The sequence below is a fragment of the Ipomoea nil genome, unplaced genomic scaffold (assembly GCF_001879475.1).
Source record: "Ipomoea nil cultivar Tokyo-kokei standard unplaced genomic scaffold, Asagao_1.1 scaffold2805, whole genome shotgun sequence".
In the NCBI taxonomy this organism is placed as follows: Eukaryota; Viridiplantae; Streptophyta; class Magnoliopsida; order Solanales; family Convolvulaceae; genus Ipomoea; species Ipomoea nil.
In genome coordinates this window covers 696902-724642 of record NW_017619233.1, presented here as the reverse complement: position 1 = coordinate 724642, position 27741 = coordinate 696902, and the positions used below count along the sequence as shown (strand labels likewise).

Sequence of the window (27741 nt, the reverse complement as noted above, 5' to 3'; positions counted from 1 at the left end):
AAGGGAGATTTCAGTTAAGTGAGTTGGTCTTGGTCTATGTCCATGGATCCTCATTTGGATCTGAATCAAATATCATTGTAATTTCAGGGGTGAGTGGTGTACTTTGAAAACAGAAAATGTTCAATATGAAGTGAGTGCCTGAGTGGCAAAGAAGGATAGTTGCTAGTCGCGGAGATGGACCGGAGGAACTGGCTGTGGCGGAGGAAATCGTCTGACAAGAGTCCTAGTGGTGAAACCGAAAGCTCTGGTTCGATTTTATCGCATTCCGAGCGGAGAAGAAGGAATGAGGTCTGAAAAGACAAAATTACCCCCTATCTGACAGACCTTCTAACAGAAATATTGACGAAGGACCAAAATTGTCTTCGTCACAATAAGAGTGTCCACAAATTGTCTGATTTTTTTAAAAAGGACTAAAATTGTCTGTGCCACTATAAGTTTAGGACCAAAAATGTCTTTTACTCCCAAAAAAAATTATCAACTTCTTGATCAAATAGTCTGTTCCAAGAGTAGACTAGCTACAACAAAATTTCCAGAACCACCAGAATCCATTTCAGCAAAATAGTCTGATCCAAGAGTAGACTAGCAAAATTTCCAGAATCACCAGAATCCATCAGAGTCTATTTTAGCAACAGCAAATTTCCAGAATCCATTTTTTTTTTTTTTGTTTCTCCCCCTTTTTGCTAAAAGTTTGAAGATGCTAGGTAGATTTTTCACCACTTTCTTCATCCTCTTCTTGATCATCTTCTTCATTATTTTCACTGCCACTTGCTTCCTCATCTTCCTGATCATTTTCTTCTTCATTATCTGCTTGACCTTCTTCAACCTCCTGATCATTTTCTTCATTGTTTTCACTGCCGGTTACTTCTTCATCTTCCTGACCATCTTCTTTTTCATTGTCTGCTTTTAAGGCTGTCAACCATTGTAGTACTTCTGCTTTTTCTTCTTTGATTTCCATGTGTTTCCGTAGCAATTGTTTCTTTGAGTTATCCAATTCTTTTAACCTTTTCTCAAAGTATTTGATTAAAGTTTGCCTGTCAGTTGGGTCTTCTGCTGGAACTGAAGCCTTGAGATCATTTTGATGTGCTCCCTTTTTCAGTTTTATTGTTGTGTTCAAGGTTTTGACTTGCACTTTTGTTCCTTGTGACTTTAGCCCTTGTTTGGTTAGGATAGAGTAGATTAGATTTGGAAAAATTAGGTGGGCTTTTGACTCTCTGTTTTCTGCAAAGTGTGTGATCTGTGAGTGGATAATAACTCCAAGATTGATTTTGATTCCTTTCCCTATTGTGTATAACAGTTCTTCTAGGCTCCACTTGATTGTTGACTCATGTAGCGATGGCATCCAATTGACAAGGGCAATTTTTTGTAGTATAGCATGCTTGTTAGGGATGCGGCCTTGATTTTGTTTTTATCGAAACTTACATTTCCAGCTGTAAGTTCATGGGCAACCTGCTCACTTTCTAGTTGAATCTCTTGTTCTCCTGTTGTTGTCCCTAGGTCGTATTCATTGATGGTTTCAGGGTTGAACTCAAAGAATTTTCCTCTTAGATATACCCTTCCAAACATTGGGTTATTGGGGTTGGTGGTGGCTTTGGTGAGGTTGCTATAGAATTCCTTGATGGCCTGTTCCTCATAAGGGTGGATATTTGTGACTGACCCCAGTAGTTGGTTTCCTGTTAGAGATTCAGATATTTGATCATAGTTTTCCAGTCTGTCTAGTATAAGAGTTTTCTGGTTGATGATGTTTTTATCCATGAATTTATTCCATCCTTTGGCATTTTCTCTAGTCAAGAATTTTGGACTATAGGGTTTTGGTAGTTTTGACAGGTCAGCATCACTAACTACCTTTTGTTTCCCTTTATCCTTAGCAGTCAATTTCTTTTTCTTCTTTTCTGAGACTTTTTCCCCATATTCAGTGTCCTCTCTTATATCTTCAGGAACCCAATCTTGTTCTTCTTCTATAATTTTTCATTTTTGTTTCTTAGTATTACTCTGTCTTGGGGGAGGTATGTTAGGAGTTCTTCGGGGAGGTCTAGCAGAAATTGGAAAATCGTTGGGTCTTTTTGCTCTAGGATCTGCCCCTTCGTAGGGGTCAGTCCTTTTTCTTTTTCTCTGTTCTCTCTCGGACAGAGAGGGTGGACGTGAGGGTTCAACAGTGGGGTGTCCTTCTTCTTCTCGGGTGCAATCAATATTATCCCTCAATTCATCCACAATTGGTAGAGAAATCGTAAAATCCCCATGTAAATCAACTGTAAAATTACCTGGGTTAGGGTTTTGACATTCTTGAATTTCTTCGAATGGGACTTGCGAGATGGGGACCGGGTCCATGATGATGGTGGTGGTATCTTCTTCTTCGATGCATACCGGGTTTGATGGATAGGTTATTAATACTGATCATGGTTTTTACATCTATCACTTTGACAATTCATTTGAGGTCAACACTATATATAATAAAGCCATATGGTCTTGTAAAAATTAAATGGTGATAATCAACATTTAATTTTCACAAGACCATAATAATATTGTTATTATGAAAATTAAATGTTGATAATCAACATTTAATTTTCACAAAACCATAATAATATTGTTAATTATAATAACAACAACAACAACAACAACAACAACAACAACAACAACAACAATAATAATAATAATAATAATAATAATAATAATAATAATTGCAATAATAATAATAATGATAATAATTTCCACAGACAGTTTCTAAAATATATATATATATATATATATATATATATATATATATATATATATATATATATATATATATATATATTCACTTATTTATTTATTTATTATATTTATTTATATTTCAATTTCTACTGGCAAATTATTGTGAGGAACGATGGTCCACATAATTGTATGGATCATGAATATCAAATACATTTTTAATATATTAAAAATACATTATTTTTATATTGAAAGTACCTTACATACATATATAATGTACCCTTAGTATATTTAAAATATACTTTTTTATTGCATGCAACCCCAAAGTTCATAAGTTTGAAATTAATATATGGCATAGCTAGGCGGCCTAATATTTAAGATTGTTGATGTGCATATTGAGGACTACGGAGACAAAGATGCGTTATTCGTGGATTCATCGGATACTATCCAACAACACTCTCCAACTTAATTGACGTGAAGTGGCTTAGTAACATTAAGATTATATTCTCGAATTATTAGTTCTCATCTTTTATTGATTACACACTTAATTCGATAGTATTTGGAAGAAAAAATCAATGTTCGAACTAAGATTGTGATTTTGGTCTTTAAAGGTCAATTGTATGTTGCTAGATCTAGAGTTAGAAATCTCAAAGGTCTAAAAATTTTGATCCGTGGTGACTCTAAAATTGTAATTCAATTACTATTGTAGTTTACTAAGTTCTTTAAAATTTGTAATATTAAATACTATGTACTAAATTTTTAATATAGTTTAAGATTTGTAGTAATCACCCACCTTAAATATTATTTTAATTGTAAATATATTTATGTTCATAATTTTATCATAGGAATTCACACATAATAATTATTAAATAACAAAAATTTTATATATGAATAAACCTCATATAGGGTATATTTTTATAACATATTTTCCGTGCATCGCACGGGACAAATACTAGTAGTTATTATATATACAACAAATACACATCAATAATGTGCGCTATCATTGATAAAAGTGATAACGTATTTATTACCATCTCTCATTTGTATCGATTTAAAATCGCACAATTCACTATAGATTAATTCAAGTAGTTTAGTTTTCCTTTCAATCAATTTGAAAGGTGTTTTAGTCAATTTTGTCTCAAAACGAATTTCACATTTGTTATTCATGTTAATTTGGAATGTAGGAATTTGGTTCATATTAATTAATCAATGTATACAATTGAAATTAATATGACAAAAAAAAAAATGAACTTTACTTTTATTGATAGTAACAACCATTGCATTGAGCTTAAACATCCCATCAGTTACATATCCTTTTCATATAAAAATTTCTAGTTTAGAAAATACTACTTTGTCTTACTCGAACACCATCTTGAATTCATGTTTGTTCAACAACGAGCTAGACACCATATTCTTTTGCAATTTCAAGACATACAATACATTGTTCAATGTTAGATTTTTTCCAAAGATCATCTTTAGAATCACCTTGCTCATGCCTTCCATATTAGATGAGCAAAGTTTCCCATCTACACATTCTGGCCATCAACATTCTAGAAGGTGGTAAACAGATCTCGATTGCAACAAATGTGCCTTGTTACACTAATGTTGATAAACCATTCGTACTGGTTGGAGCTCGCCATGTTCACCTCAACCACAATGGCAGATAAGCTAATCTCGGCCTCCTTCTAATTGTCTTGTTCCACCACATTGGCTTGAGAACTCTTGTTATTCTTTTTCTTCAAAGCCTTGCAACTAAATGACTTGTAGCCCATCTTGCCACAATTGAAGCACTTTTTGTGAAACTTGTTCTTGGAAATGCCTCCTTTAGCACCAAGTTTCTACTTGTCGTTCTTGTTATTTTTGGAGTTTTATCATGTTCTAATACATTGGCCTTCACTCCACTCCCATTAGTCATCATATTGTCCTCCTCAATCCAAAGCCGAAGAATCAACTATTCTAGATTTATGACATTTCACTTGTGCTTAAGGTTATTCTTGAAGTGCTTCAAGCATGGAGGCAACAAATGGATTATGGATGTCACTTAGAAGGCTTTACTTACCACTATGCCTTCTTCATGGATCTCGTTGAATATTAATTGAATCACTTCAACCTAAATTAGCACGATTTTGGAATCCACCATCTTAAAATCAAAGAATTGGTCAATTACAAATTTATTTGCAACGGCATCTTCGCTTTTATATTTATGATCCAAGGATTCCCATAGATCTTTCGCTATGATATACTTCTTGTATACATCGTATAGCGTATTATACAGATTGATATGCACATAGTTCCAGTAAAGGAAGTCAAAATGCTTCCAAGCCTAATTACACTTACAAATTGCACATCTATTTCTTATTCCTTCACCTTACGAACCTTCTCGATCAAGAACATTGCCAAGCCGAGACTTGCTAGGTAGAAAAAGATCTTTTGCTGCCACCTTTTAAAGTTTGATCGGTTGAACTTCTCCAATTTTTCAACTAATCCACTTGGTACAGACACAATTACCTACATCATGGAGATATACCCTTAGATACCACCATCAGTCTGTCAACCAAAGTTCACCAAGGTCATGGAATGTTCAACATTGTTTTCATCCCCATCATTAGGTCTAGTATTAACATTATTCTTTTGTCTCCATTATTTTTAATTGGCAATACAGTGGAGTGCCTTTTTTTTCTTTTTTCTTTTTTTTTCTTATAAGGGAAATAACGTTTTAAACTTGTTGGATATAAATATGAAATACAAGCACAAACAAAATGTCAAGGTTACAAATTTGAGTCGTGCGACACACACTTTCCTTGAAACTTATTTGCTACCACCAAAGGTTCTAGAAGCATTGTAGCCTAGGTTTCTCAGGATAAAATAAATTTTGACTTAAATAGATGAACAATCAAACTATTAAGTCATGACAAACAAAACAGGGGTAGTATGCAATTTTTCAAGGTGGAAGAACATAAGTTTGAGAGAGTAAAGATAGCGTTTCATAGAGAAAGTATTTCATTTTCGTATGCGTGTAAATCAACTTCTCAACACCACGGTATTTATAGGAGAAATGGTCAAATTATCATTTAACATGACATCAACATTGATTGAAAATCAGTATGTAACACCCTATAATAGACCAATTAATATGAAAATAACACAGTGGTTACAAACATTAATTCTTAAAAATAAATTGGAATTGATAAAAATTAATTCCTAAAATTGACCAAAATTAACGTGTAAGTGCTAATTATTCGAAAACATGCGCAAAAGTGTTTTTATACTATATATACAATTCGAACTCCTTTAAAAAAGAGAATTGTATATATACTAGTACAAACTCACTTTTCATTTCTAATGTAGGACAAATACTTCTTTCAAGTCTCCTATAAGTATTTTCCAACTCAAATAGATATATTTTGAAAATTAATTTATCATACACACATGATTCGTTTTGAGCGTACAATATGACAATTTTTCGTCTCACATAAAAGAACACATCTCCCTTGACCCGATCTAAATTAAAAGTAAATCTTACTAATATTTGTACCATAAAATAGTCTCTTAAAATATCATTTTTTGCTAAAATTTTCAATAATATTAATCTAGAAGGGAAGCAAAGAGGTGATGCATAAGAGTTCTACTACATATACTCCCTAATCTTACTCCTTAAATTTTACTCCATGATGTGACCGTTTCTGATAAGTTATTTTTTTTTTTATGTAGGTCCCAATACAAAGTGTCTACATCAAGGTTTTGTGTTTGGAGGTACAAGTTGGGAGTACAAATAAGAGTACGTGTAGCATTTTTCTTAAATTTTACTCCCTGATGTGGCGAATTCTGATAATGAGTAGTTCTACATGTACTCCCATTTTCTACTTCCTATGATTTAGTATGTTTTGATTGCTCAATTTTATATGGGGGCTATGATGTTTATCTATTTTTTCTTTTCTTCCTTCAATCAAATTTGAACACAATTAAAAATAAAAGTTGAGAGTAAGCTTCTTAGAGTACAGGTAGTATTTTTCATAATGCTTTTGCTTTCCAAACATATTTGTTTTGCAATCCCTTACCATTGTCTAGTACTCTAGTGGCTTAGACTACACGTCACAATAGTCCTATACTCCCATTGCCAAAAGTTGAAACGTCACATAGTTCAAAAGTACAAACCAATCCAACTTTTTTTTTTTTTTTTTAACTAAAAACCAATCCAACTTTATAAGAGTTTCACTTTATGTATTTTTGTTTTGCAACAAATTCTTGGTAAAAGGTAAAGAATTAATTTTTGTCCTTTTTTCCTCTTTTTATCTAACTAGTATTTTCACCCGTGCGATGCACGGAATGGAATTGTTGTAATATATTAAAAATATTTAAATCGATATATAATTATTTAAGAGTTAATTTCACCAGAGGTCGTTTATCTTTCCTGACAATTTCAAATTTAATCCTAGACTATAGTTATTAATTATTACAATTTATTCTATGTTACAACTGTTACGTTAATATTCTTACTATTATTATTAACACTTAATTACTTTTAGATATTATTATTACCACTTATATTATTATTATTATTATTATTATTATATTATTATTATTATTATTATTAGTTTCTTTTCAAGTACTGTTAGTATATAAGGGTCGTGAGGCACAATAATAATATAACCATAATTAAATATTCTTGTATTGTATTCCGGAGTTAATGCCATTTTTGGTCCTAGACTTATTGAGGCATTGACACTTTTCATCCTCCATAATAAAAATTGCCACTTAGTAGACACTGTTATTGGTCGTTGGACAGTTTTGATCCTCCGTCAATGAAGCCGTTTGTTGACCGTGAATTAGAAGGGATTTTCTGTCTTTTTATGTCTTATTCTTCTAATCTTGTTTAGACCAGCGCTGCTGAGACTCCTGTGAGGCGAGATGGCGAGACTTGGCGGCTAAGTAGTAACCCTCGGTAGTGAGTAGCAGCGAGGTTCTTCTCGGGCGAGTTGTGGGTACGGCGGCGAGCATACGAGGCAGTAACTCCTTCCGGCGACGGACCAGTAAGGCAGATCTGGCGGTGCAGCAACAGATCCGGCGAGGTTGGGGCCTTCACCGGTGGTTTTTGGTTCCGGCAAAGCAGAGAGGGCAGCAAGTCGGCGAACCCTCCTATGTAAATAGCAGTTGTAGTTGTAGATGGCGTGATGTAGAATTTGCACCTGTAAGTCATCCCTTCCATATTGACCACAAATATCATTCCCATATCTCTCTCTCTCTCTTTCTCTCTCTCTCTCTCTCTCTCTCTCTGACCACAACTACTTGGTGCACAACCTCAAAAACTCTGTTATTCTACCTGAAATTCATTGAAGTTTCAAGCTAAAAATGTGGAATCCGCCGCTCCCCAAAAATCGCATTGTCTGAGGTGTTGGAATGGCCGGTGTTGACTTCCTGGCTGTTGTAGCTTCATTCCCCAACCCGGATGATAAAATTCGGAGCACCAGCTTTGAGGTTCAAGGAGGTGGTAACACTGGCAATGCTTTGATAAAACCCGGATGATAAAATTCGTCTTGGTCTTAATCCAAGGATCATATCTAAGGTTGCTGATGACTCGCATGGCGAAAGAATACTTGATGAGCTTGAAAGGGATGGTGTTGATACATCTTTTATGGTGGTGTCCAAAGGAGGAAACACACCATTCACATATGTCATTGTTGACAACCAAAAAAAAAAAAAAAAAAAAAAAACTCGCACGTGCATTTTCACTCCAGGATATCCACCCATGATATCTGAGGGTCTACATACCCAAATCAAAATTGTCTTCAGCGCTTGGAGTAAATATTGTCAACTTAGATGGAAGGCTGCATGAGACTGCTTTGATTGTAGTGCAGGAGGCAAAGAGTAGGGGCATACCTATTATAGTTGATGCAGAGAGGTTAAGGGAGGGGTTGAGTGATATTCCTGACTTTGCTAGTTATGTTGTATGCTCGACAAAATTTCCACAGGCATGGACTAACGCCCTTTCTATTCCAACTGCACTTGTTCCCATTATCTTGAGATTGATGTCAAATGTAAAATTCGTGATTGTTAGTTGGGTGAAGATGGTTTCTTAATGTTAGAAAGGACTGAAGCGGATAACCTCAGTTTGAAGAAATGGATGTAGCAGTGACCAATGGATGGAGAAATACAAGGATTAGAACATAAAAAGACAGAAAAACCCTTCTAATTCACGGTCAACAAACGTCGTCATTGACGGAGGATCAAAACTGTCCAACGATCAATAACAGTGGCTACTAAGTGGCAATTTTTATTATGGAGGATGAAAAGTGTCAATGCCCCAATAAGTCTAGGACCAAAAATGGCATTAACTCTTGTATTCCGTGAGTCACAATAATAATATAACAATAATTAAATATTGTTCAATTCTATATTCTTCTAGGATTTCTATTACCATCATTAATTATTTCCAAATTTACCATAATTAAATAATTTGACCAATTATAAAGAAAGATTATTAAATAATGCACGGGACAATTGTTTAATTAAAAATTTTAAAAATTCATCAATAAAACATAAGGTTCTCATAGTTTTTTTTAGAAACTCTTTAATAAAGTATTTTTTTTTTTTTAGAAATTGGTGGGCCAAACCGCCTACGGCAGTTTGCGGTGGATAGATCTCGAAAAAATACGCGATTTCAAAAAAACATTTGTCCAAAACGGACAACGGAGTCAAAAGTTATGCCTTGCCGAACTTTTGACACTTTACAACTTAAAAAATAAAATAAAAAAATTAAAGGCCGGTTCAGCCGGCGAGGCGGCCGCTGAGGAGGCCAATTCCGACCTTCCTCGCCGCGACCAGCGACACGATTTTTGCAACACTGATATATAAAATAGATATAGATTAGAATAGGAATAATATTACACAATTATATAATATTACAATAAAATTTTAACCTAGAATTATTGTAGAAATCAATATATTTTATTAGGAAGAGAGATTTTTTAGGAATTGGGCGGGAAGTTAAAATTTCAGGATTTTGTTTTTATATATAGTATGGATTGTATTACACTATTTTATAATATTAGAATAGAATTTTAACGCAGAATTATTGTACGAATGGGAAAGTAGAAATCAAAATATTTTATTAGGAAGAGAGATTTTTTAGGAATTGGGCGGGAAGTTAAAATTTCAGGATTTTGTTTTTATATATAGTATAGATTAGTGAAGAAAATGTGATATAACTATATTGTTTTCTTAAAAAGAATAGCTTGTACTTTGCTGTTACAAAACTATCAAGAATGAAATAATGCTTGAAATTAAATTATCCAAGAAGAGAGAAATAGAGCAAAACATAATTATGCAAACTTGATTACACATAATAATGAAAATAATAATAGTAAACAGAGAACTGCGGGCTACAATACTTCCTACTATTTTGTTTTTACTGCAACCGCTTCAGCCTCTACAACTTACAATCATTTCCCCTCACTTTCATTCATTACTTAACTTCCAACATCTATACTTAACAAACATCACTTAAAATACCCCCACAAAATATTAGTACAATATTTCTTAACTTTTAACTCCCACACAATTCAATTTTTCTCGAGAAAAAGAGAAAAATTGAAGGTGGGTAAATTACGGTAAAAAGAACTACATGTAAAAAGAAGAAAAGTATAAAGGGTAGATTTCTAATTCTTAGAAATTTTCCCGTGTCAGTTTCAAGGTTTATGGACTATATGTAGTAAATTAGATTCGGAAATTCTTGCCCACGTAAGTCTGGCCAAACTGCCAATTAGCGGGTGAGATGTTCTTTGAGGTTACTTTGCGACCATCACTGGATCGAACTCTGAAAGATAAAGCTTGACCTGAAAGCATTGCACTAGATTGCCAATTTTGCCCCCAATTGCGGCTCATGGTCAGCCATTGGGTGTTGGTGCCCTTGATCCACACATTTTGGACATCACCTGCACCTGCTACGTTGGTTACTATTACCAAGTTGAAGAATTGGTGACCATTGATCGTGAATCTGATTCCTCCTTGTTTTCTGCATGGAACCCTGCAATAATAATAATAAAGCAATTTTTTTAGTGATATGAAGTGTTTCTTATTTTTCTAGTGTGAGTGTGTGCCAATAGATCTTGATTGTTTGGGGTTGACCTTTTTCTTACTTTGTTTTTACTCTTCTTTATACACACACAAGAAAGGGTGGGCCAAAATTATATACTAGTGGTAGAATCACTAATATTTTTACAAGAAAATTGTGCACTTTTAGACTGTTATTACCCCAAGGTTGACCGGTATTTCTGGTAGGTTGGGTCCCCTAAAAGGGTGATTCTTTTTTCACACATTGATGCAAGTTCAAGAGATGAGTGGAACACTGTGAGCCCTGTCCCAGGGCTCTGAAAACAAGAAAAAGCCCAAAAAATAGTTTTTTTTTTTTAATTTTTTATTATTGATCCTATTACAATGTAGTATTAACATGTGATCTTTCATATAGAAGAGTCATAAAAGTGTCATTAAATTCAATTTATTTATTAATTACTAAAAAGTTAAATAATTTTATTGCAACATTATTAATTAATCAAATAAAATTGCAATACTTAAAAGAAACAAAATACTCCATCTGCTACATTTTATGTGTCTGATTTAATTAACGGGGATTAAAGTTATTTTTAATTTAATTTTTTATAATATTAAATTTAGTATTAATATATAAAAATTTATATATTTAAAAACTACATCACATAAAAAAAAACGTTATTAAATACAAAAAAAATTAAATATAAAAATAACTTAAAAATAATTAACTTAACCAGTGAATAGTAAACAGGTAAAATAGAACTGAGAGAGTACATAACATAGTATAGTGGGGAGAGAAGTTAGTTACCGGCGGAAGTTGACGGGGACGATACCGGCACGGTAGGCGGCGATTTTGAGGAACATAGGCATGGCGAGATCGAAGTGGAGGCGGGGAGGGTTGCACCAGCCGCCATTGTCGTTGGGCAAGGCGAAGTTGGGCGGGCAGAAGTTGGTGGCGGTGACCACAATGGACGGGTTTCCGGCGAGGCACGATCTGTCATTGTTGCATTTGATCTCGAAGCAGGCGCCGCAGCTCAGCCCGGTGTTGAACAGCGCCGTGCTCAGCGCCGCATTGTTAACCCCATACCCCTGCGTGTACAGATTCCCGTACCCACAAGCTCCCGCTACACAAACAAACCAACAAATTAGCAATTCAATTCATTCCAGAAACGAACAGAGACACAGAAGATCAATATATATATACCCATGGTCCCGGAGGCATCAGCGCCGCCGTAGAAGGTGGCGTGGGCACCCTGCCAGGGGCCGCCGGTGTAAACGCCGGGTATCCGAGCTCGAACGGCAGTGAGGAAACAGAAGAGAGCAATGCAGAACACCCTCAATGCCGCCATTTCCATAAACTTGAACTTGAACAGAGAGATTTACAGTAGAGAGAGAGAGAGATTGGGAGTTTGGGGACGAAGAAAGCGGGAGGAAGGTAGGGGTACTTAAAAGGGCGGGGCGAGTGTGCAATTAATGCTCTATTTTCGTATTTTTATTATTATTTTTTTAAAATTTCGCCATTTTTAATTTTTATTAGGGAAAATTAAACAGAGAAAGAGAAGGAAAATAAAATAAAATAAAAATAAAATTACGTACATGACCCAGTACTGCACATGTGAGCGCCACGTGGTCGTGACCTTATTTAGCTCTGTCGCACATGCCAATCGAATATTGAATTATTGAAAATGGAACCATTACTAATAATTCTTTTTATGCTTAAATCTACCGCAATACACCACCACTTTCTTCCAAATTATCACCATAAAACAAATCCCTAGTGTGGGTATTTTCGATATTTTAAATTAAAAATGAAACTTTGTCTTATAAACACTCATAATTATTTACAACGACAAATTATTGTGTAGGCCGTGATTCACACAGTGCTGTGTAGACTATAACAATAAGTACATTTTTAATATACCAAAAGTACATTAATCGTGTACTGAATGTACATTACACAAAATAATATACTTTTCCTGAATATAATGTACACTTTTAATATACTAAAAGTACATTATTTGTGTTTTGAATGTAAATTATTTGATAATATGAACCACACGGCTCTATGAACCATGGTCCGTACAATAATTATTGATTTACAAATATAGTATCAGTTTTATATTTTCACAATCTTTTTTAGCCCAAATAATACAGGCAAATTTTTATGTGAACCATGATCTAAACATTGTTATGTAGACCACAAAAAGTACATTTTTAATATATTAAAAGTACATTATTTGTGTAATGAATGTACATTATACAAAATAATGTATTTTCAGTACTAAAATGGACATGTCACTATAGTTGATGAATCAAAAGCGAAATAAATTGTATATTTACAAGTAACTTATCAGGGGAAAGGTCGACAGGAAGTGTGTAATTTAAGTTGTGCTTGTTTGAGCAAAATGGACAGTTGTTATTACAAACATGATCGATCTTGAGTAGTCTGATATATGGAATAATAATAAATTGTTACTACTTTTATGCTATGAACTTTGGACAAGTTGTTTGAAATAATTGCACAAGTTGGCAATACACCAAAATCCAAAACCAAATTATTGTATATTAAAGTGCAACTTGTGCAAGCTAAGTAACCAACATATATATGCACCGTATCATCATCGATCATTTACCCACCCTCTATACTAACTTCCAAGATCTATCTATGTGCAGCATTGATTTCCTATAGATTTTTGTTCGACTACCACCTACCTATACTATACATTATAATTATTATTATTTTTGTTATTATTATTTCATTCAAATATAATATGGGGAGTGTTTGGTAAATAGCTGTTAGCTGGTTGAGTTAGTGGGTTTGACTAGTTGATAGTATTAACTGATTGTAGAAAAGTGTTTGGTAAATTAGTCGTTAGCTGATACCTGATTACATGCAAAATGACTTTCTCAAAAAGTTGATCGAAAAAATTGCTTTGAGCTGCTTTTTGAATATTAGCATTTTGAAGCAATAAGCTGTTACAAAAAGCTAATTAATCAAACGCTCATATTGATTGTTTAGCCAAGTCAAACAGCTAATAACATGGCGTTTGGTTGATAAGCTAACTATGTTACCAAAATGCCAGAAAAATATCAGGGGGACATGGGATTTTAATTCCATAAAAATGAGGGAATTGCAATTCCTTTCAACCAAACAAGGAAATTTTGTGGCCCTTGGAATTATGTGGGAATTAAGTGGGAAGGGAATTTAATTTCCTTCAACCAAACGCCCTGTAATAGTGATCAAATAAGCGAAAATTAGTTGATAAGCTAACTATGTTACCATGGCCTATAATTATTAATATTATTACTATTCCAGGAATAAATTAAACTAATTAATTAAAGATAGGCACCTAGCTAGCTAGTTGAAGCAGTTTGGTAGGTAGGGTCCTGAATATTACTGATGACAATAAGGTTAGGCTATAAATAGAGAGAATGTCTTTCAATTTCCCAATCTGCATGCTGATCAACTTATGGTAAGCTTTAATTTAATTTGTTAGGGGGAAGAGCTAAATATATAGCATATTTGCTTTCCTTTGATCCTTTTTGTTTTTGTATCATAATTTAAAGCAAATAAATACAAATATATGCCATATTACAAACTTGTTAAAGAAAAATCTTTAAATTATGATTTCTATGGCATATCGTAGCATGCTTAATTAGCTCAATGATTCAGTATGCAGTATTTGAAAGAATAGACCAAGATTCGAACCTCAACGGCGACAGTGTGGGATTATGCCTAAAGTGACAAATTTCTTGTGCCCACCGGTATTTAGCATTTTAGCCCTGACCGTTGAACCATTGAGTCGCCATGATTTACATCCTTCCAAAAGCTCTGTTGGATCGGGATATAGGGGGATCTTGGGATTGGAGATTCAACCTTTTAAGAAAAGAGACCGGGATATAGGGGGATCTTGGGATTGGAGATTCAACCTTTTAAGAAAAGAAGGATGTAGCGTTTCCTTGCGAGCTTTTCCAGTCATAATAACAAAAAAAAAAAATGTTAAAGCACGGTTGAATTTGACAGAAATTTAATACTAGTACAAATTCGATGGTTACATGTTATAATCAAATATAATTTGGTCTCCACATCTACAATACTCCCATTACATTACTTCTTGATTAGAGTATCGATACTATAGGTTGATCTAATCTAGGTTTATATAATTTAATTTGTCTTGTTTTGTTTCTTCATAATAAAATAAAAAAAAAAAAAAAAAAAAAAAAAAGAGTTACTCAAATATGTAGTGCAACATCAAAATGTGTATATTATAAAGTAAATTAAGAAAAGGAATGCACCATTATTCCTAAACAATTAAAAAAAATTGGGTTTTAAATATTTAAGGTGAAATATATTTATCTACCTCTTAAAATTACTTCTTAATATCGATCACTTTCTAACATGACATTAAAAAATTCATTTTATTAACTATTATAAATTAACTAATTGGACTACAAGTTAATCAAGTTATATAAATTGTTCACTCACAGTACTAATTAAATACAAATAAATTTTAATATAATAATAAAATTTAAAGATCGAATAAATATTTTTTTTTAATAGTCAAATAACATAAGTTTGCAACTTTAAGCAAATCATATGGTATCTGATATCCTCAAAAACTATTAGATTAATTTAGATTCGACTCGATCCGCTTACACACCATTTACAAGGTTCCAACACCCACCTTTGTAATTTCATTAATTGTCCACTTATCAACTATTCTAAAATATTGGGTTAATATTCTACTTCTTTAAATATAATTAAAATTAAAATATATATTAGATAACATATATAGACCTGTTTCGTAACATAGTTAGCTTATCAGTCAATTTTACCTTATTTGACCACTATTAGCTGTTTGATTTAGTTAAACAATCAATATGAGTGGTTGATTAATTAGTTTTTTGTAACAGCTTATTGGTTCAAAATGCTAAAATTTAAAAAGTTGCTCAAACTCTTTGAGAAAGTCATTTTGCATGTAATCAGCTATCAGCTAATAATTAATTTATCAAATACTTTTTTACAATTAACTAATACTATCAACTAATCAAACTTACTAACACAATCAGTTAACAATTATTTACCAAAAACTCCATTCTAAAATACATTTAAAAGAAGAATATAGTAAGAGTGTAGTAGGCAATATGTAAGTGTCAAAGCGTTGGACACATGCGTAAATAGTACAAATCCGTTGGGGAAAGTAAACTAAAAGAAAGAAGGCTAGTCCCAACTGCAACAAAACAGATCTAGCAAATCTGCCAAATCATCACCAAGATATCGAAATTAAAAGAAATTTTAAAAAAAAAACAATATATATAAAATTTGGATCAATAAGAATAATGTCACATAAAAGAATTAGAAACCATCAGATGATCAGAGATTCAGAGACGTCAATTTAACAATGTGTACCGCTTTAAAGCAATGAGGGAGGTAAAATGTGGTGGTATTTTCATATATAATTAGGTCTTTTAAAGTGTAATTAATAACACTATAAAATAAAAGTGTAAAACTAACAACATTATAGAGAGCAAAGTTTAAACTACTAATATTATAGTTTTAGGTGTTTAAGTTTAAAGCTTAAAATGCTAAATTTAAAGTTTAAGGTGCGTAAGTTTATAGCTTAAGGTGTGTAAGTTTATAGTTTAAGGTGCGTATGTTTAAAGTTTAAGATGCATTACTTTTTAGTGTAAGGTGCATCGGTTTAACTCTTAAGGTGCATATGTTTAAAGCTTAAGGTGCCTTATTTTCCAGCTTAAGGTGCATAAGTTCGAAACTTAAGGTGTGTAAGTTTATAGTTTTAGGTGTTGATAGCGTAAATTGAACCGGGGGTTATGATTACGCTACAAATACGTATATTTGTGAACAAGTAGAAGAGAGTACGTGCTCATAGGTCAGTCGGTCGGTCGGTTTACCAAGAGTCGGTCTATCGAGTGACGACTGAGCAATCCGAGGTTGAGTAGTATCACAAGTATCAGGTGGTTATAAGCGGGTTGCTACAAATGGTGCAGATTGCAATTGTAGAGTGTAATTGTAAGCGGGTTGCTGTACAAAGTGAAGATTACAAGTAGTAGGAAGTAGTTGTACTGAGATGAAGATGATAAATGAGGGGGAAACTCTCCTATTTATACTAACTAAGTCGATCTACGCATTTAACGCACCTGCTGCAAATGGCTTGACGTGGGTATTCTCGTTGGCTTGGTCAGGCGGTTGCTCTACATCTATGCGTAGGTTGACTAATCGAGGAGGCAGAGCCGTTATTTCTGCAGGTTGTCAGTCGCCACTCTGCAGGTGCAAGTTGGCCCCTATAACTTGTCGTACGTATAAGTTACGTTTTCGGCTCTACAGGCTGCGTCACACTGTAGGCCGACTGGTCAACCTACGGTAGACCGGGCGGGTGGCTTTTTGTTGGGGCGATTTCAAGGGTGGTCTGAAAGCATATATCTTCATTTGTCACAAGGCCTATCGGTACTAGTGGTACGGTTAATCACAAGTGGTTTAGTCCCGTCGGGCGGATGGCTATGACAGACCGGTTGTGTGTATGACTTCTTGACAGACCGGCTATACGGGTCAGTCCTTTATGCGTATTTACCCATCAAGTGCATAAGTTTATAGCTTAACGTGCGTATGTTTATAGCTTAAGGTGCGTCACTTTTTAGTTTAAGGTGCATAAGCTTAACTCTTAAGGTGCGTATGTTTAAAGTTTAAGGTGCATACGTTCGAAACTTAAGATGCATTAGTTCAAAGACACTTGATCATTCGCATCCATGTCAGGAAGCGCGTTTTTCTAATAAATTTTCTTTCATATTAAGCTGTTGATCTAGATTAGATCAACGACTCAGATCTCACCTTATTTTTTTACCTAGGAGACCTTTCGCACGTGAACCATCCCATATATATATATATATATATATATATATATATATATATATATATATATATATATATATTGTTGCAACTAATTTTGTATGCAACCCAAGTGAGTAGGCAGTAGACATTAGTGAAGATGGATGAGATCCCCATGGCAATGCATGTGATTTGGCTACCAAGCTTCATAGCTTCCCCCGGGTCCCACCCGAGGTTCTAACCTCTTCCATCGGGTACACGTGTAGCCACGTGAACATGGGCCCTTTTCCCTTTTGCTGCCAAATTTATTCATCCACTCAGTGACTTGTCACCCTTTCTCTTCCAACATATTTTTGTTGGGTGAAGATTATTTATGGGAGATGAATTGAAGTTTAGAAGTTTGGTCAAATTGTTAGAGATAATTAAAATCTCAAATTCTCTAACTCACTAAGATGGATGTGTATGTATATCAACCTTTATATCGTCCTCTATTCAAATTATATTTGCAGTTAACATATTATGTATGTAATAGTAATTAAAAGATCATTTACAGTGACGGAATCACAACCGAAATAGTAGAGGCATGCAGCTTTCTACTCTCACACTCACACCCACACACCATCCCATTTATATATATATATATAGAGAGAGAGAGAGAGGTCCCTTATATATACATAGTTAACTTATAAATACTAAATTTATATAAAATTTAACTAAAATATGAGTTAGCTTAGATAGTAATATATCTAGTTTTCCTCTAAATTGTAGAGGTTCAAATCATATTGCAATATGCATGAATTTAACGGTTGATATACATACACTCACCTTATCAATAATATGCATATTGCATGAATTTGTAGTGGTAATGCTTAGTAACAATTAACTACTAGTTTTGAATTTTAAAAAATAAAAAATTTAACAGAAATATGGACTTTTGTTATATCTGATCAGTTAGGTCAAATTTGAAACAAATAGATCTTAAAGGCTTCCATCGGTTTAACAATGCTTATAACCGAAGAAATATAACTAGTTACAGCCGTCAATTCATATGATAAATTTTCTTTGCTCGCTCGGACTTAGTCCACTGGTTCAACAAGTAGTATTTAGAAGAAGACCAGAATTGAACCTCGACAACGGCAGTGTGAGGATTATATTGTATTCAAAGTTGGAAGATTCTTTGTTCGCAACATTTGGTCATGTCTGCTTAGTCATTGAGTCATAATGTGATGCCTTGGGTTTGGGGATTCAAGTCATTCAACCTTTTAGAAGAAGAAGAAAAATTTTCTTTTTAAAAAAAATGAAAAAAAAGAAAAAGAAAAAAGAAAAATTAGAATCACGAATGGATGCAATATAAGGGCCGCTTCCATGGATATATCCATCCGAAAGCTCACAAGTTCAAAATTCATTGAAATTAATGTTTTTATTGAACATTTATTAGGCCTATTATAGCCTTCAAAATATCTTACAACTTTTCACTCAGAAGTTATTTATGACTCCTTTATAAAGATCTTTTGGGTAAACAATCAGAAAATTAGTAGCGAAGTTTAAATGAAGTTAGAAATGTTAATAATAAAATATTAAATATCTATAATAAGGTTCAAATACAAAATATATTATAAATTATAATAGAATGTTTTTGATAGATTAAATGATAGTTAGGGGTGAGACAAAAATATACTTGAGTGGGGTGAAAATGTGAAATTTTAACACTTTAAAATGATATAAAAATATTTATGACAAAATATAAAACATAATCAATTAAATAAAATAATTTGAATAGAAAAAATATTATATTCATAAATACTTTTTAATTTTTATTTATTTTAGTTAAATTAACTTTAAGTTTTTATAAATTAATTCAAATACGATGAAGTATGATCTAATCTTATACACTACATTAATTAAATGATTCATAAAAATTAGTCTAAAAGAAAATTTAATTTATTAATTAAATGATTCATAAAAAATAAACTAAAAAATATTTAATTTATTAATTAAATTATTCATAAAAAGTAGACTAAAAATCATTTAATTTATCTTGTGAAGGGATGAAAGAGGTAAAACAAAGAGAAAAGGTAAGGGCAAGTACTACTCATGAGATTCAAACTTGTGACATAGGTTATTTAACATCAAGTTTAGGAATCCAACCGACTAAGCTACTCAAACATATAATAATTTATACATAAATATATATTATATATATAAGTTAATGTTATATGTGTGTGTTTACACACACACACACATACATATAATGGCGTGGGGTGAGGGGACGGAGGGCAGCTGCCCCACAGTGGGTCTGTCTCTATAAACAATAAGAAAACATGATCGTAAGGTCCACAATTCTACCTACATAAGGCGAAATACTCTTGCCCTTAGGGTCCTCACACCCCAACTCTACAGGATATATAGTGGATGTGTAAATTATGGTGACTCAGCAATCCATTAAGTGGGAGGACAAGTGCCCTGTTGTTCACAAGGAATACACTATATTGTCTACATTAGGTGTAACTTCCATAATGCGGTTGTCAGAGTTCAATCATGTATTTTTATTCACAATCTACAACTTAAAAAAAAAAAAAAAAAAAAAACAATTGAGCTGTCCGCACAATTTTAAAGTTTACAATCTTGTTGGTTGAAAATGTAGGAATTTTGGAAGGAGTAACTTCACTTTTGAAAGTGAGGTAGGATTCTGAAAGAAGGGCTTGGGATGGATTTAAAACTATTGAGTACACAAAAATGTGTACAAATAGTTTCATCAGTTTGTTACAAGCTAAGTTAAATCCCCGATATTTGTGTTCATCAATATTAATTAATTTTGGAGTTTTTGTTTGATTAGTCATAACAGATTTGATTTCCTTTAATTAATTTCTATGATTAATTAATAGTACCGACGCAAAAAAAAAAAAAAATAATAATAATAATAGTACAGACGCGCTTTTCCAAAAAAAAAAAAAAAACAACAAAAAAACAAACAAACAAACAAACAAACAAAAAGTACAAATGCACATATTCAAACTCTAGAAATTTGATTTAGAAAAAGTCGCATTATCTTATTTACACCTGATGAATATATAGGATGTGTTTGGTTCACACATGGGAATCGGAATCGAAATGCAAGTCAAATACTTGATAATTGTAATGGATTTTAATGAAAGTATTTTGCATGTTTTGTAGTAGGGTGGAACTGGAATGATTACCAATATTGTTGTTTGATTATGTATGATCCTATAATGAGAATAAATGTTTTAAAAATACAAGAAAAAAACATCAAGACAATTTATTCTAATATAAAGACATCTAAAGCACCAATATAAACAAAAAAAAAAAATATCCAAAAGCATTAGTCCAAACTTAAAAATCAAATTATCAATTAGGATGTTGAATAATGGAATGAAATCCTTATTTTATTAGAGAATGGGTTTTCTAATTAAAGGATAATCAAATCTCAAAGTAATGCTCTAAAAATCTGTCAATTAAACAATAATATAATAATGACTTTTGATTCCCATTTCTGATAGCTAAACCGATTAACCAAACACACCTGTACAATCCTAATTACGCATTCAAACTCTACGTCTTTCCTTTTATCACCAATCTGCTTCAACAAAATGGTCACAATAAGCTCAGGACCTATAAGGAGAAATATATAAATTTCCAATAAAAATGAGTTTTTTTTTTTTTTCTTTTTGGATAATTGGGAAGTACATAAAGAACAATGTATACGCTTTCAAAATGTTTTAATGTTGCATTTGTTTTCTATGTAAAATGTTAAATATAATTTCGATATTGTTAATTTGATTAATTTAACTATGATATTATTAAAAATATAACTATTCTGTAGTTTTTTATTTTTATTTTTTTTTTTTTTTTGGAACGAGGGAAACCTGCGGTGTAATATTACACTAAGAAGACATAATTAAACTCGTGACCTCTTGAGTAGGACTGTTAACGAATCGAACATAAACGAACGGAGGTTGTTCGTGTTCATTTGTTAAGATTTTTGGAGTGTTTGTTTTCGTGTTCGTTTGTTAAGGTTTTTGAAAATCATGTTCGTGTTCGTTTGTTAAGCGTTCGTTAACGTTCGTGAACACGTTCACGAACATGTTTGTTAACATTAACGAACACGTTCACGAACATGTTTGTTTATGTTCGTGAATACTTAGTAACCAAACATATGAACATGTTCATGATGATCACAATTCGTTCGTGAACAAGAAATAATATATGTTCATAAAAAAATAACCAAACAAGTAATACAACTACAAAGAGAATACAAACAAATATTAAATGAACACAAACGAGCTTGTTCACGAACATTATTAAACAAACACTAAACGAGCTTGTTCGTGAGCATTATTAAACAAACACAAACGAGCTTGTTCACGATCTCTTAGCAAACAAGCTTACAACTGTTCAGACTCTGTTCGTTTATAAACCAAGCTCTAAATTTTATTTGTTAATGTTTGTTTACCTTAATAAATGAACATAAACGAAGCCTTACCGAACACGAACACAAATAGTTAACCGAAAACTCTGTTTGCTAACACCCCTACTCTTGAGTAAGAAATTTATGTTCACTTTCTCAGCTACTCCTCTTAGGACACCATCATCTTTTTATCTGATTTAATGATGTGGTTATCATGTCTCTTACCAACAAATTGTATAACCTAAAGATTTCTTTGACCAAAAGACTTGACAATAAATATACTAAAACTTGTACAAACAAAATACAAACACAATAATCAAATTTATTTATATATATATGGAATAAGTTGATACTCTACTCTAATAAACAAGTTATTCAACTTAACATTAAGGGTTAAGGGTCAAATAAACCCTTCAATATCCATGTATATGTCTAACGTTGACATGGTATCCATGTGTCAAATTGATCTTGTTAACTAATATTTTTACATATAGAAAAAGAAACAACAACAACAAGAATGAGAACAAGTGAGCTAAGCAATAACATTTTGTAAATAGTTGTGCATGTTAGTTTGCGTCGAGTTGACAATACCATTTTTTAAAGGCAAAAAAAAAACAAATAGCTTCTAAACTTTATAAGAAAAAGTAATTGGATCTCTAAACTTTACAATGCTAATCATGGCCACTTACTCTCTTAGTTAGGCTTAGGATTAGGTGCGAAGCGAGGTTCCGGTAAAATATGCAGATAAATATGAGTTGTTGATATGTCCAGATCAACGGCTATAAAAAAAAATAACGCTTCTCATATAATAATGCCTTTGAATTCTGATCAAATCATAAAAGAGTAAATAATGTGTACTGGAAGGCACAAAATTGTACACTGGAAGCACAAAATGTTATTAATCTTCACAGGATTATTGAACTCGTTTCCTTCCCTCTTTCACGGGATTTAGCAACTGGTCGGTTGAGCTTGTTAAATTTGCTTGTAAACAATATGCACTGGAAGACATATCAATGTACATTGTAAGGCACAACAATGTACACTCGAAGGCACAAAATTGTGCACTGGAAGCACAATATGTTTATTAATCTTCACAGGATTTGAACTCGTTGCCTTCCCTCTTTCATGGGACTTACTGACTTAGCGACGGGTCTGTTGAACCTGTAGAACCAGCCTTTTAAAAATTAAAATATATGCACTCGAAGGGGAAAATATACACAGAAGGAAAATGTGAAGAAAAAATGTAAATAACTTACACAAATTTACCATAATGTCACCGTATTTTTTTTTTAATTGTCTTCATTTTGGACCCTTGATCTAGACTGGATCAATGAATGAGATTAAACCTTATTTTTTACTAGAAGAAAGTTTTGCATATGACACGTAATATATATATATATATATATATATATATATATATATATATATATATATATATATATATATATATATAGAGAGAGAGAGAGAGAGAGAGAGAGAGAGAGAGAGAGAGAGAGAGAGAGAGAGAGAGAGAGAGAGAGTTGAGTTCAAATGAGGACCACTATATTATAGAGGACCGTGAGGACTGATGTAGTCGTGTGTCATTAGTCTGTATATCGTGTGCATGGCCGAATATAGTGGTGTGCCATAATTTGTATGTCGTGTGCATAGATTTGTTGATTAATAGAGTCTGGGTCTGAAACCTGATGCTTTCATGTACTTATTCTTGTGCCATTGTATATTAAGTTGTGTGCTTGATACGAATTTATCGTGTACCCGTAATTAATCTGCACAAATCCGCTATATATTGTGGTCCTCATGTGAACGCAACCCTATATATATACACAAATACAGAAAAATGGAACGGTGGTAGCTTAGCGCTGACCCAAAACTGCTTTGACAATTTGACATTATGTATGCATACGTTTTTCTTGGGATGTAAACTCACATGCAAAACAATGATTAATCGTATTATTATTATTATTATTATTATTATTATTATTATTATTATTATTATTATTATTATTGACGTATGAAATTATAGTGATAGTATAATACTTACGTACGTAATATAATACTTGTAGACTAGTATTATGATATGTTGGATGGAGTATCATTTAGTATTGCGTTGGCCTTCCCATTAAGCAATCCCTAGCTACCTGCTAATCATGGCCTCTTAGCTAGCATAATCAGCTGATTATACCTTCCATTGATAACCGTCTTCTAGCTTTATATTCATAATGTTTTCCAACTCATCATCAATCTATTATATTTTATAGCTCCCATGGATGATAACCGTATTATTTATATTCGTTATATTTTCCAACTCATCATTAACCAATAAAATTGTAATTTGTAAGAGAGCTAAACTACCAAAACATATATAAAAGGAATAATCATCTCAGGTTTAACCAATTTAACGAAGATCATAGATCCTAGCAGCACTACTGAAATTAATTCAAAAGTGTATGTTTGACCAAAACCTTATAATATGCTCCAAAATAATATTCCATCAATAACACGTATGAGACATATCAAAAAGTTTATCGTGTTAGAGTTTAACAATAACCCAATTATGAATAACTTATGTAAATATCAAGTGTTTCTATTATGCATATATCTTTATACTCATGTAATAGCGAGCGCACATTAAATAATAGAATATAATGTTAAATTTGACCTTCTAGGCCTCTACCAAATAACTTAGAATATAATTTCTAATTTGAAAAGAAAAAAGTCTCCAACTCATGATACTTAACTAAACTTGCAATATAATTCTTATTTGATAATATACATACATACGCACATTAATGTTTATTGAAGTCAAATGATTAAAAATATAGGTAACTTAAGGTAGTCATTAGAATTAATGCTCCCATCTGACCATTTGTTTTAGTTATAATAATAAACTAATTAAGTACTAATGATAATTAATGATATGATGCATTAGTAAATGTAGTTTTGAATGAAAGAAAGGCAGAATTGAAAGGTGGTCCGGTCTTTGTTTTTGTGAACCAACGACTGTACTTCTGAGACTCAGATTCCATTTGTTCCGTAGAACCGTACCACCCCACTTTCTTAGCCACTACTTGTAATTAATGTTAAGATTAATCTAAGTACGTCGGTGATCAAATCAAATTATAACTAAATTGTAGTTTTATTTAATGCTTTTGTTTAACCTCTCGCAGTGGAAATATTATTTTATTCAACATAATTTTAATCTACACTTAATTTGGTTTAGGGAGGATTTATATGATAACATGATATATATATATATATATATATATATATATATATATATATATATATATGTATGTATGTATGTATTTAGGATGATATGAGAACACTTGCGTAGGTGAGAACGTGAGAACAAATCTTGTGCATCAATCTAATTAATTTTAGGAAAAATTGCATCTTTAGTCCCTGAGTTATATCCAATTTCTGACTCAGTCCCTGAGTTATGACCGTATCTATTTTTAGTCATTCAATTATGAACGAAGTGGCGCATTTGGTCCCCGGCCATTAAAATTGGCCAAAAAATTAAAAAAATATTTAAAATTTGAGGGGTAAAGTAAGAAAATTCACATTTTATTCTCCTTCTTATGTCAAGATCACTTTCACAACATTATTTTTCACTTCTTAGCCTCTTATTTCAAGATTGTTCAATTCTAAAAGCATTTCAATAACTTTAGTATGACTTGTTAGGAACCTGGCTCTCGTATAACAAACTTAAGACTTAGCACAAACAAAGAAACACTTGATCATTGTCTCCAGACGTGTGAAACACCCTATCCTATCAATTTTCAATTTTCTTTACTAAGCAACAAAGGTAATCAAACCAGAACTTTTGCGATACAAAATGATGTCAAATTTTTCAGGTTGCTTTTATGAGAAATTCACCAATGGAGTAACTTGAGATTTTTAGTATGTAAAATTTTTTCATATGCAACAATCGATAATCGTTTTTAGAAGTTTCATAATTGAGTCTTAGGTTCCTCATTCATTACTCTGGTTTTTAAGAAGACAGGGGTGGTGATAGGTATATATATAATATAATTTTCATATATTGTCAGGATATACGATTCTTGATTAAGTTACTGCAGAGCTTACGAAAGAATTTTACGTACTTAAAATATGAAGTTACTCCCTTGGTGAATTTGTCATAAAAATAACTGAGAAATTTGATATCTTCTTGTATTTCAAAAGTTATGGTTCGATTACCATTATGTTTAGTAAGAGAAATCAAAAACTTTTAAGACGGTGTGTTTCACATGCTTGAAGACAATGATCAAGTGTTCTCTAGTTTGTACTGAGTCACAGGTTCCTTATACGAGACTCAAGTTGCAAAAGTGGTTTCAATATAAGAAAGTGAATAAAATTTGAATTTCCTACTTTACTCCTAAAATTTTAAATATTTTTTAATTTTTCCGTCAGTTTTAACGGTCAGGGACCAAATGCGCTACTTCGCTCATAACTGAGGGACTAAAAATGGATACTGTCATAACTCAGGGACTGAGTCGTCACTACCATTATAACTCAGAGACCAAACTCGTCATTTTCTCTTAATTTTAATGGTCTAGATTAAGTGTGTGCGAACGCGGATTAAATGTGTACAAACACGATTAAATGTGTGCAAATGCGATTGATCTAGATTGGCCTAGGTGACATTGTGACCAAATCTTGTGTATCAATCTAATAAATTTAATGGTTTAGATTGATGTAGATTAAGTGTGTGTGAATGCAATTAAATGTGTGCGAACACGATTGATCTAGACCATTAAATAATATTAGATTGATGCACACGATTTGTTCTCACGTTCTCACCTAAGCAAGTGTTCTCATTGGAACCCTCCTATATATATATATATATATATATATATAGGGATCAGTTGCGGGAATGACTTCCCGTGCGGTTGTGCGGTTGGATGCACATTAAGCATTAAACTGACGCACTTTAAGTATACAACACACGCACATTAAACGCACAAACAAAACACCTTAAGAACACTAATCTCACGCACATTAAGCACAAAACTCACGCACCTTAAGCACAAAACTCATGCACCTTAAGTTTCAACAACTACTCACATTAAGAACACAAATCTCAGGCACATTAAACACAAAACTCATGCACCGCACAAAATTCACGCACCTTACGCACAAAACTCATGCACCTTAAGTTTCAACACTGCACTACTCACATTAAGTACACACCAATACACCTTAAGCGCAAAACTCACACACCTTAAGTACAAAACTCACGCACATTAATCACCGCACAACCGCACAGAAACTTAATTTTATATATATATATATATATATGGCCAAGTTTCAGTGGGTCAAACCTTAACGTGCGGTCAGTGCGGACGCACAATTAGTTATGCAAATACGCACCAAAAGTGTTAGGAAATGCACAACAAAAAAACTGTATTAATGCACCAAAAAAGCACCATTAGGTACGCATCACCACAAAACACACCATTAGATATGCATAAACGCACCACGCAGTGTATGAAAATGCACAATTAGGTGTGTGGAGGTATAGTGCATTTTTTGGGTGTGTAGTGCGTTTTGTGGTGTATTAGTGCATTTCATTATTGTGCGTTTTTCTAACAATAATGGTGCGTTTTTATATAACTAATGATGCGACCGCACTGACCGTATGTTAAGACACAACCGCATTTGAATTGAGATCTATATATATATAGAAAAAAATCTTAGCTTGTCTGAGTATACACGAGTCCAAACTTTTTGAGCCCAT

The 27741-nt window shown here is 32.7% G+C and overlaps 1 protein-coding gene across 1 annotated transcript; it reads right to left on the bottom strand.

The window, feature by feature from the left end:
- Positions 1-9989: 9989 nt before the first annotated feature.
- LOC109157987 (expansin-A9-like) lies at positions 9990-12148 on the bottom strand. The gene is made up of 3 exons (XM_019305798.1): positions 11936-12148; positions 11540-11855; positions 9990-10708 (listed from the first exon to the last, which is right to left on the bottom strand). The coding sequence occupies exons 1-3, from the start codon at positions 12084-12086 to the stop codon at positions 10399-10401; spliced, it is 777 nt and encodes a 258-aa protein (XP_019161343.1). The 5' UTR covers positions 12087-12148; the 3' UTR covers positions 9990-10398.
- Between the last annotated feature and the right edge of the window lie 15593 nt (positions 12149-27741).

What these genes read in the sequence shown, in the direction of transcription:
- LOC109157987 (XM_019305798.1), bottom strand. Translation starts at nt 12,086, where the DNA reads ATGGAAATGGCGGCATTGAGGGTGTTCTGCATTGCTCTCTTCTGTTTC. An exon ending in TGATGCCTCCGGGACCATGG is followed by an intron (nt 11,856 to 11,935) that starts GTATATATATAT and finishes TTGTTTGTGTAG; the next exon opens with CGGGAGCTTGTGGGTACGGG. An exon ending in GTCCCCGTCAACTTCCGCCG is followed by an intron (nt 10,709 to 11,539) that starts GTAACTAACTTC and finishes TTATTATTGCAG; the next exon opens with GGTTCCATGCAGAAAACAAG.